At 50.6% G+C, this 11,637-nt stretch overlaps 1 protein-coding gene across 1 annotated transcript in view; it reads right to left on the reverse strand.

The window, feature by feature from the left end:
• The window catches only part of SLC6A11 (solute carrier family 6 (neurotransmitter transporter), member 11), a 177,805-nt gene that overhangs the window by 1,221 nt on the left and 164,947 nt on the right, over positions 1-11,637 (reverse strand). Inside the window, exons 9-13 of the mRNA XM_006872183.1 lie at positions 10,343-10,455; positions 7,187-7,324; positions 2,365-2,467; positions 1,526-1,626; positions 584-754 (exon numbers count right to left, since the gene is read on the reverse strand). Of these exons, the coding sequence (XP_006872245.1) occupies positions 584-754; positions 1,526-1,626; positions 2,365-2,467; positions 7,187-7,324; positions 10,343-10,455 (626 nt within the window). The remainder of the gene's footprint in view (positions 1-583; positions 755-1,525; positions 1,627-2,364; positions 2,468-7,186; positions 7,325-10,342; positions 10,456-11,637) is intronic.

Genomic DNA, 11,637 nt, shown 5'->3' on the forward strand with positions numbered 1-11,637 from the left:
TGGAGTCAGTTCTGACTCATAGCGACCCTGTATAGGGTTTCTGAGGCTATAAATCTTTAAAGGAGCAGTAAGCCAAGGATTTCTCCAATGGAACCACTAATAGTTTCGATCTGCTGACTGTGAGATTAGCAGCCTGATTCATAGTGTGTGGCACTGTGGGTTAGTGCACCTGACTGCAAAGCCATTTGAACTGCAAGGTCGGTGGTTCAAGTTCACCAGCTGCTCCTTGGAAACCCTATACAGCCTTATCTTTCTTTCATGGAAAAGTTGGTAGTTTCAAACTGCTGACCGTGAGATTAGCAGCCCAATTCATAACCACTACGCTACCAGAGCTCCTTATTCCCATTTTACAGAAGAGGAAACTGAGGGTGTGCGCATCAGAACCGGCTCACCCCTAGGCCTGACAGAAGCAAAAGGAGCCGCCTACAACACAATTGTAATCATGAAGGCCTGCCGCCACTTCCCTGTGAAACAGGTATGGAGAGTGTTTTCATCACCCCCTCTGTCCAGATGAGGAAGTTGAGGCTCAGAGAGGTACCAGTCCCCCCACCCCCAATCCTCCCTCTTTCCGGGGCTGCCTCACCTCGGGCAGAGTCCCTTCTGTCTTCCACACCTTGATGAAGATCCAGAGCGGAATGCAGAGCATGGAAGACAGGGCCATGAGCCAGCCGATGCCGTAGCCCCAGGCCGGATACGTGTAGACGTTGTTGTACTTGAGCGGCTTGTACTTGACCAGGAAGAAGATGAAGATGCCCTGCACATAAGTGGGGGCAAGGTCACAGGGGTGGCCAGACCCAGAGTTCAGGCCAGCTGGGGACAGGGAGGAGGTGGGGTTTAGGAGGCAAGGTGCTGCCCAGTGTGTCTGAGCAAGACCGCAGCTCCCACCCCACAGATCCTGGGACAAATGCCCAGGCAGCAGAGCCCTCCAAGCTGTGAGATTCCCCCTCCTCACTTGCTCCCAGAAGCCCCCTCCCCGCCCAGCCTCTTCACAATCTGGAGTCTGTATTTTCTCCTAACAACTTCTGGGGGCCAGTCTCCAAGCTGCTTTTCAGGGCAGTGTTTGAAGACATTCTGTGAAGAGAGGTGGGTTTATTTTGTTATTTTGATTAAGCATTAGTCCACAAAGGCTCTTCCAAGGCCCAGTCTGAGGGGCAGAGTGTGGGCTGCCTTTACAGTAGACAATGAAGCACAGCATTCTCTCACATTCCATTCCAGAGGGGTGGGTCTGAGCTGCCCAGTCTACTTGTATGGAAACCAAGACCCTGAGAAGGGAAAGGACTTGCTCACAGTCACACAGCATGGTGGTAGCAGAAGTAGGGTCTGTTTGAGGTCCCTTCCTCATCAAGCCCAGAGCCTGTTCTCTTTCACCAGATACGCAGAGTGGGGCCACCCCAGGGATAGGGGGTTCCCTCATTCCAGCCTCAGTAAGCTGTGGGCTCTCACAGGACTCGGAGTGGAGAATAGGTGGATGGCAGGGTGTATGTGTGGTGGGGGGATGACAGGGGTTCCCAGGCAGGGCCCTTACCGCACAGATTCCAGGTGTCACGACCTTCCAGCACCATTTAATGAGGGACAACGGCCGATAGCCAATCATATCTTCGATGTTATCATAGAACCTGTTGCTTCCTGTTCAGAACAAGACACACACACACACACCAGAGGAATTTTGTTCACATCTTAAAGGGCAATGCTGGGAGAGTTTGCTTTCCCCAATCTGAGGCTGAGAAGCTGCAACGGGGACATTGTGTACAGTTTAAGAAGCCCCATTTTCATGTGTGTGAAGTTTTAGGGTACACTGCAGTGGGAGCTTCTGAGCAGTGGGCAGGTAAGCGCAGGAAACAAGAGGATTTCTGGGAAAAAGGCAGAGGATGAGCCTCTTTGCAATGGGAGGGTCAGGGGGTAGGAAAAGCGTTATGAAGGTGAAGGTCTGGGTAGTGTGGTCTGCAGGAGTATCTGTCACCAAGCGACCCACCCTGGATTAAGTTTGGGGACCAGAGGGATAAGATTGAGGGCCAGGCTGGTGACCATGAGCCCATCTTTGTTGTTGTTAAGTACCATGCAGTCAGTTCCGACTCGTAGTGACCCTGCACAGGGTTTCCGAGGCTGTAAATCTTTACGGGAGCAGATTTCTCCCACAGAACAGCTGGTAGTTTTGAACTGCCAACCTTGAAGTTATCAGCCCAATTCGTAACCGCTACACTACCAGAGCTGGAAAGTGAGCCTCAAGGCAGCAGGACTTGGCTTGGATTCCCTCCACTGTGTGTGTGTAAAAGCAGGAATATCTCCTGACAAATGGGGAAGAGGCAGGCAGCGCACTCCAGAGCTGGGGCTGAAGCTCCCCCCCGCCCCCATGGGCCTGCTCACCGTACACCCAGCCAATGCAGACACACTCGAAGATGGCCACGAAGAGAAGGCACATGCCACTGGCAGCGTAGGAGTCGAAAAGCTGGAAGATATACATGCCACCCTAGAGGGCAGGCAGATGGGCAGACAGACAGATGGACACACAGAAGAGCAGGATCAGCCCAGCAGCCCTCAGGGAGGGCCTCTCAGCTCAGTCCTGTGGGCTACCACAGCCAAATTCTTGGGGTCACTTCCACTGGGCAGACAGACAGGATCTTGTTCCCTCCACACCTGGGTGGCCTGCCCGCTAGTTCACCATCCTCTGGGGCTTGCTGGGATTGAGAAAAGTTCTTCTTGTCTCAACCAGAGAGCTGAAACTGAGGTTACACAGAAAACCAGCCTCCAACAGTCTCCTGACTGCCTCCTGCCTCCAGCCTCCCCCTCTCCATGCCTCCCACACACCAATCCAAGGACACCTCTTCCAGCGTACATTTATTCTTAGACTTCTCCAGCCCACCAGTCAGGGTCTTCATATCCCCCCAGGCCAGGCTCAGCATGCTCTCTCCTGGAGACCACAGGACAGTCCCACCTCTGCGCCCTTGCACATCCTGTGCCCCATCACTTGGGAAGCCCCTTCAAAGCTCAAATCAGGTGCCATCTCCTCCAAGAAGCCTTCCTTGACATCCAGTCTCACTCCTCCCTTGGGCTGCCCCAGCACACTTTATGGACTCAGGTGTTTTGGGGGATTTTAAGCATTCTCCTGTCAGCTGTTCTGTAGGTTCTGAGCTTCCGCTGGGGAAGACCCATCACACAAATCCCCCTCGTTCCTCCAGGCCTTAGCCTTGGGACTGGCCCACAGGAGGTGCTCAACACACATAAATTAAGTCACGTAGGGTGTGAGGCCCATGAAGAAGGGACTCTGTCCCCAGCTGTGGCTGGCACACAGTAGGAATGAAGTGAGGTTTCAGTGCAGAGGGAGCTCAGCTGGCCAGGTGGTATGGGAATGATTCTTTGGGCAGGCAGGGGCTGGTATCTGGGGTCACCAAGGAGGGGAGCCTGGTTGTTGTAGAGAGGGTGGAATTGGTATCTACCAAGAAAATCTGTGTAGCACAAGGAGGGAGCTTAGGGGCACAATGAGAGCAGGGAAAACGGAAGGAAGGGTCAGGCTGGGAGTACAAGGGTAAGAGGCCAGCCCAAAGCATGGGTGCTCCAGGACAGACTGTGTTCTCACAGCCTCGGTGGCTTCTTTCTCTTATGCTCGGACACGCCTCTTGAGACTGGCTGCTTCCTCATTTATCTTTTCAACTGCCCACATGAGAAAAGGGGGCCAGTCACGTGTCACCAGAGAGTGGAGTGGACTGTGGCTATCAGAAGACGCACAACCCTGGTGAATTGGTATTGGATGATTCAAGCCTGGGTGTAGCCAGATCGCTAGCTTTTCTGGGAGACACCAGAAATCCAGGTGTTCCTGAGAAATCTTTCTACCAGTGTCTTTATGATTTTAACAAATTATTCTGAGGATTGAGCAAAACAGATCTCTGAGGGTCTGGGGTCTCCAACTGGTGATGGCTACTGTAGATCTTCAGGGTGTGAGGGCAAGGGCAGGTTTGAGGTGCCTCTGTGACTAGTCCTGGGCTTTGTTTTGAGCTCATTGGTAAGGTTAAGACCCGTGAGCACCTCTAATTGTTCCAAGTGTCCCCTTTTGTGAACATCGTCCATTATAAGAGACAAGAAGATGAAACACACATACAGTGATTCCCGAGTGGCAGGCTCTCGCTGCCTCCCACACGTCCATTCAGTTGGTCCTTTCCGATATGTTCTGATAAGGAAACTAAGGCAGGGTGAACATTTGGCTGAGACTATCTGCTACTAAATCAAGGGGCTACATGCCTCGATGGAAATGTAGAAATCCAAGGCCTCGTTTTCTCCTAAAGCTGAGCTTTAAATGTGCATAAATGAGGCAGAAGATCCCGCCAGCAATTTCTGTGAAGGCCAAGGCTAACACAGCCCATTTGTCACTATCCACTTCCCTGGTGTAATCACACAGATATTCCTGGTAGAGGCAGAAGGCTGGCACATGAAACCCAAATGGCTACTAATTAACGTGCAGACAGACTCCAGGCCTTGGGTGAACAGTGGGCATCGAGGCTCAGTGGACTGGGGTGCCCTCCACCCACCAGCCTTCTCCTAGCTGGTGATGTCTTTCCCTGTGTTTACCCCTCCTGTAACCCTGTCCCTGTGAGAATCTTTAATGTATCAGGTCAATTCCCAATTTGTTATGCGACAAAACTCTACCTTGAATCATTAACCAGCACTTCATCTCTGCGGTGCTGCTCTCCATGCGTGGGGGGAGATGGGGTGGAGAAGGGAAACACTGTTCATTTGTTTGCAGGCTGATTATTACTCGCTTTAGTGTGACAGTGACAGAGAGCAGGGTAACATCTGCCACCGCACAGTGAGCACTCACCCTATGCCAGGCTCTGAGCTGGCACCCAGGGAATCAAGCCAGACAGGAGCCAGCCCTGCTCCCTCAGGACCCACAGTCCTTACAATGTGGGGGAGATGCTTAACTGAGCTTTGAGTTAACATGCTTGGGAGTGAGGGAGGAAGTGCTCAGACCAGGGGGTAAGAAAGCATGAGGGCTTCTAGAAAGAGGGGTATCTGAGCTGAGAAGTGGAGGATGAGTAGGCTCAACAACGTGGTATCTGTCCAAATGCTTGCTGTTGTTGTTGTTAAGTGCCGTTGAGTTGGTTCTGACTCATAGCAACCTTGTGTAGGGTTTCCAAGGAGCAGCTAGTGACTTGAACCTTGTGGTTCAAACTAGCCATGTGGTCCAGTGCTTATCCTACAGTACCACACCAGGACTTCTCTTCTACCTCCTGCCTTCTCTCTCTGGCAGAGGTCACCTTCCTCTTCCTTACCCTGAATAAAAGTCTCTAGATGGGCCATTTGGTGTGAGGTGTGGTTGATGAGCGGCGCCGGGTTGTTTTTTCCCTTTCATTCTAGGGCACCTAAAATCCAGCAGTTGTTTTTATTGGTTCTGAGTTCCTTCATTTCTTATAAAACCTCTTCTTGTCTCTGTTGTTGTTACGAAGTGCCATTGAGTTGCTTCGGACCCATAGTGACCCTGTATAGGGTTTCCAAGGAGCAGCTGGTGAGCTTGAACTGCCAACTTTGCAGTTCAAATGGCTTTGCAGTCTGGCACGTTAACCCACAGCACCACACTGTGGAGAGAAAAGGACTGAATTTTGCCTTCCCAAGGTACTTGACATTCTTATCAACGGAGAAAAATTTAAGTTGTCAAGGATTTCATTCATCTTGGATCACCTATCAACACTCATGGAAGCAGCAGTCAAGAAATCAAACGACATATTGCACTGAGCAAATCTGCTGCACAAGACCTTTTTGAAAGTGTTGAAGAGCAAAGATGACAGCTTGAGGACTAAGGTGCACCTGACCCAAGCCATGGTATTTTCAATAACCTTATATGCATGTGAAAGCTGGACAGTGAATAAGGAAGACTGTAGAAGAATTGATGCTTTTGAGTTATGGTGTTAGAGGAGAATATTTAAAGTGCCATGGGCTTCCCAAAAAAACTGTTGGAAGAAGTGCAGCCAGAGTGCTCCTTGGAGGCCAGGATGGCCAAACTTCGTCTCTCATACTTCGGACATATTGTCAGGAGGGACCGGTCACTGGAGAAGGGTATCATGTTTGGTAAGGTGGAGGGTCATAGAAAAAGAGGAAGACCCCTAGTGAGATGGATTGGCAAAGCAGCAGCATCAATGGGCTTAACCGTGGCAACAATAGTGAGGTTGGCCCAGGACCAGGCAGTGTTTCATTCAACAAGGTACTTGAGGCTTCATTGGACATTCTGGATGTGGGTGTCATGGAGAACCCTCTTCCCCTGCAGACACAGAGAGCTGAGGAAGAGTCTAGGGGCCAGAAAGTTCCGAGTCTATTCCCAGGGGTACAAAGAGTTAACATGTTTGGATGATAACCAAAAAGGCTAGAGCTTCAATTCCACCCACAGACACCTCACAAGAAAGGCCTGGAGATCTACTTCGGAAAACCCTGTGGAGCATAGTTCTCCTCTGGCATACGTGGGGCAACCATGAGTCAGAATCAATTAGGTGGCAATTGGTGAGCTTAGGGGTTGGGAGCTGACACGGTCCCCTTCATCAGAAGTTCCTGATGCTCACAATTACCATATGGCACAGTCTCTCCCATGAGATTCATTCCCCTCTTGGAATAAACCGGCTACCTTTAACAGAGCTTTCACGCATACAAGAGCTAAGGGCTTCGTGAGAATTTTTACTGATTTCTCACAAGAACCCATTAGAAAGATGAGAAAATCAGGGATTCAAACTAGTTCCACCAGTTCAGTCATGGCCTATGAAGCAAAATTAAAAAACAAAACAAAACGGGTGAAGTAGAATAATAATAATAACAGGAAAAATTAAGGTTGAAGCCCTGGAATGTAAGAGTTTAGAAGGGGTGTGGTGAGCCCTTTTAGGAGCCTGGTGGAGAGCCACACACATTTAAAGTCTGAGATCAGCCGCCATTTTTGTGCAGGGCACCCACGTGCCCTACTTGTCCAATCAAGAGGCTTGGTTGCTATACAACACACGAGCTGCTCTTGTTTTCCACGAGGGAGACCATTCCAGTTACTATTCCAGTTCACTCATATTTTACAAACTCTAATCCATTCAGGTTTCACCTTGAAGCAGACGAACCATTTCCAAGCTCTGGAGGAAACAGAATGGTAGAAAAGGTGCTAGACCTGTACAGGGTCCCCCAGCTAGCCAATTCCAGAGCCGGACTCAAAGCCACACACATCACTTACCTCTGTTAACATCACGAGGCCCAGGAAGTAGGAGACCACAGACAGGGCCAGGATGAGCAGTTCTCGCCGATAGCCCCTCCGGAAGACCTTGGGGTACATGTCCACCACGGCAGTCACGAGGCTTTCCACGCACACAAACTGGGCAGGTTACACAAGTAGAAAAGAGCTGTTCCTAGTCGCCCTGATGTGCAGTAAGACCCCACCTCTGGATCCTTCCCAGGGGCCTTGCCCTCATCCCCACCCAAGTGTGGAAACACTCCAAGCACAACTGAGCTCTACTTTGCAACTTAACAGATAAGGGCACCGAGACTCAGAGAGGGGAGGTCACCTGCCCAAGACCACGCAGCAAGTGGCAGAGTCAGGACTTGAACAGGGGCCTCCCAACTCCAAATCTAGTCCTCCTCCTCTCCACACTGCCTGTGGCTGCCTATGTGCCAGGCCCCATTCTGGGATGGATGATTTCAGTGACAGCCAGCTCCTGCCCTTGAGGCAAGACAGAAGTCTCTGGAACTCCCAGGAAGCTAAGTGTTCCATCAGCAGGAACAGGCTCTGGTCAAGCCTCAGGGATGAGATATTAATTTGCTTGCTCTCCAGGACTATGATGGTCCCTTGTCCTTTTCTTCTGATGAGGAAGCACCCCTCAGCCAGCAGACACAGGAGGGAGGCCAACGGCCAGCTCTTATGTTTCCACTATGTGGGTCTCTGGGCCCTGACTAAACTGTGCAGGCTCAGGTGGCCAAGCCTGAGCTACAAAACATCTGTAACCCTCTGTCCTGTCATGGACTGGGCACATTTACCAATTCAGTTCTACTCACCCATCAACACCCCAACACTTTATAGTTTCTGTAGCCCCGCACACCTTCTCTGGGTCCACACTGCACTAGGGAAGATCTCCTTCATGACCTTTTCTCTGATGACTTCTCTTTGTCCCTTACTCAGACCAAGCAGCCCCCTCCTCAGTGCCCTGAGCACACCTTCACTGTGGGGCCCTTGGTTTATAGCTGTCTCTTTCTAAGAAGAGGAGACCTCAGGGCAGAGGCTCCATCAGGTACGCGTGTCCCAGTGCTGGAGTTCCTATGAGATGCATCATGAAGTGCCCAGCTGCTAAGTCAAAGGTCCTAGGTTTGAGTTCACCCAAAGGTGCCTTGAAGAAAGGCCAGTGACTTGTTTCTCAAAAATCAGCCACTGAAAACCCTTTGGAGCACAGTTCTACTAGACACAATGTTGCTGTTTTGTTTTGAACATCCAGTGTCCTGGCACAGAGGAGATCCGCAAGAAATGCCTGATAAGTACAGCAGCAAATACATGTTTGTCACGTGTCTTAGGCTAGTCACATGTGTAAGTTAACTTCCTCCCTGTGTGGTGGGGTTGCTATCATCAGGGGTGTCTAAATGAGGACACTAAAGTACAGGGAGTTATGTGACAGAGCCAGGCTCCAGAACCCGGGTTTTACCCACTACGCTATCAGCCTTATGGAAGGAAGGAGGAAGAGAAGAGGAAGGGAGGGAGGAAGGGAGGGAAGAGAGAGGAGTTGACAATTTCTTTGCTGGGCAGCATGTGGGGAGGCCTCCCTTCCCTGGAGTCATTTCCTTGGCTCCAAAGCTTTTCTGATTCACTTCTGCCTCCTCATTGTTCAGGCAAAGGGACTGAAGCACAGAGAGGTGAAGTGAGTGGTCCAAAGTTACACAGCTGCAAGTGGTGGCATGGGGGCACAAACCCAGGTCTGACTCCAAAGCTAGGCTCTCAGCCTCTGGCTCTCCTTCTTCTAGGTCCCAGGGCAGGGCAGGAGGTGGGGTTCAGGGGAGGCTGCTTATCCAGGATCAAAACAGAAGAGTCACCCGAGTGCATGAATTAAGAGGCAGACAGACCTGGGGGCATGTCCCAGCAAGTCACTAAGCATCTGAGCCTCAGAGTCCTCATCAGCAAAATGGGGATAAGGTTGTGACAATGGCCTGGGACACAGCCCAGGCTGGGAGCATGGCAAGGGCAGCATGCACACGAGTGGCCACAGCGACCCCTGCCTTCTCTGTCAAATCTCTCCCCTCCTTGCACACCGAAGATGCTGCTCTGACACAGCTCAGAGACTCGCAGAACCTAGGCCCCAGCACCCATGCTTCTGCCAAGGCGAGCCAGTCACGTACAGGCGTCCAATCCCTCAGGAAGCTACCACCCATGACAATAGAGAGAAGATTATCAGCAGAAACACCCGGTGCCTCTGCAGCTCAGCTTAGCCGTCTCTCAGAAACCCACTCAGAGGAAGAAATTGGACTTGGCTGAGCTGACACACATGCTGGCCACAGGACTCAAGGGTTAAGTGACTTGTCCAAAGCCATACATAGGTGGGGGCACCACCCTCTATAGGCTCAGGGAAGAGGAGGCCTTGAAGCCTGGGGGAGACCGAGTCCCTTATCTGGTTAAAACTGGGATTCTTGTTCCTGGGGCTTTTCTGCCTAACACAAGCTTTGCAGTCTGATAGCGGATCCAGTGGTTTTGGCTGGGAGACAGTTCTCTGGGCTCTTAAGGTTATTAGCTGACACAACACAGCAGGGGGGCGGGAGTGGCAGTTTCTGGGTCTGAGGCGAAAGTGGAGGCCGCAGGGAGTAGACCAGATGTGCCCCTAAGCGTGACAAGATGCAAGTGTGTGCTTTGATGTGAAGTTAAAGAGGAACATGCGAGTGGATACACTAATAGTTGGAATAATATGTCTGTTCCGCACCTGGAAGACAGCCTGCCTAGGTGAGGGGACCCAGAGGTCAGGATTGGGACAGCAGGCCAGGCAGGGGGGTGGTAGGCAGGGGTTGGTGGGAAGAAGCTCGGCAGCAAGAAGGTGGTTTGGTAGGGGCAGGGGCTAGAACCCACTCTGAGGTTTCTTCTACTTAGCCAGGTAGTGCTACTGGGGTACACAGAGTCTAACAGTATAGAAGTATGTGCTAATGTCTTTTAAAAAGAGGAATTGGGGGGTGAAGTTCAAGGTGAGGAAAACAGGGTTTGTGAAGACCTGCCGGGACTTGAGCAGCCGTGTGGGGGGTGATTGTGGGGCCTGTCCAGCGGACTGAGACTGTGCTGGGAAGAAAACAAGAGTCCTTCCTGGCAGTCAAGACCAAGAGGTGATCTCTGTGTCCTGGCCCTATGTGTCCTTGTCTTCTGACCCCTTACCTGGCTGTCCAGACCCAGGAAGATGAGCATCATGAAGAACAAGGTGGCCCACAGCGGGGACAGGGGCATCATGGTGACAGCCTTGGGGTAAGCGATGAAGGCCAGCCCCGGGCCTGGGGGGAGGAGAGAGAAGGAGAGAGACACTGGTGTGGCTTTGTAGGCCCTTGTGCCATTGTTATTTTAACCCAGTGTGCCTATTTCTCACTTCTATCCCAGCCCCACTCTCAAGCTGGTGCTGCCATGAAGCTTATTGTGATGAGTGAACCAAGGCACAGGACAGAGCCTGGAAGGCTCGAGATTCCAGCCAGTATGTTCTCACTGGGGGTGTTTGTTAAAATGCAGGTTCCCAGGTTCCACCCCAGAGATTCTCAATCAGTCTAGGGTGAGGCCACTGACCATGCCAGTATAGGTAGTTTGGGGCTTGGCCTTGGAGGAATGTTGTCACTGCTGTAGGTCTCTCAGCTCATATCCCAGGCCCAAATTCATTCACTTCAGCTGCTCTGAATAAAGGGCTTGATTAGCCGCCCCCCAGGATGAACCTGATTAATGTCAGGGGAAATGTACCGGCTACCAGACATATCTGAAGTCCTGGTGTGACACTGTAGGATAAGCACTGGACTGCTAACTGCAAGGCCAGTGATTCAAACCTACTGGCCCCTCTTCAGAAATGCTATAGGGAATCACTATGAGTTGGAACCGACTCTGTGGTGCTTAACAACAACAATTAGAATTATCTGGTGGAGCAAAGTGGCAAAGTGCACAGGCCTGGGTTTAAATTTTGTTTTGTTTTTATTGTGATCTGTGTCTTTCTCCCCAGCTGAGAAATGGGGATAATAAAGTTCTATCTCATATGGTGGTTGTGAGGACTCAGGCACTACAAAATATGGAAAACACTTAAAAGGTAAATGCTCAATACACATTAGCTCGGATTATTTGTTTTTCACTTTACAAAACAGCTTTATGAGGGTAAAAATTCCATTCAATAAGCATCTTTCTAAAGCAATTTTGGAAAACAGTATTTTGTTTAGATATTATAAGATTAAAGACAGAAATAATGGTGGCGTGCTCTTGCCTGGTTAGGTAAAGCTGCCTCACGGGACCAGGGTCAGCAATTCTGTAACTTTCTATTTGTATGCTACTTTCTACTTGCATGCTACTTTCTACTTGCATGCAACTATCTACTTGCATGCTACTTTCTACTTGCATGCTACTTTCTATTTGCAAGTTACTTTCTACTTGCATGTTACTTTCTATTTGCAAGTTACTTTCTATTTGCATGTTACTTTCTATTTGCA

This window comes from Chrysochloris asiatica, unplaced genomic scaffold (assembly GCF_000296735.1).
Source record: "Chrysochloris asiatica unplaced genomic scaffold, ChrAsi1.0 scaffold00186, whole genome shotgun sequence".
In the NCBI taxonomy this organism is placed as follows: domain Eukaryota; kingdom Metazoa; phylum Chordata; class Mammalia; order Afrosoricida; family Chrysochloridae; genus Chrysochloris; species Chrysochloris asiatica.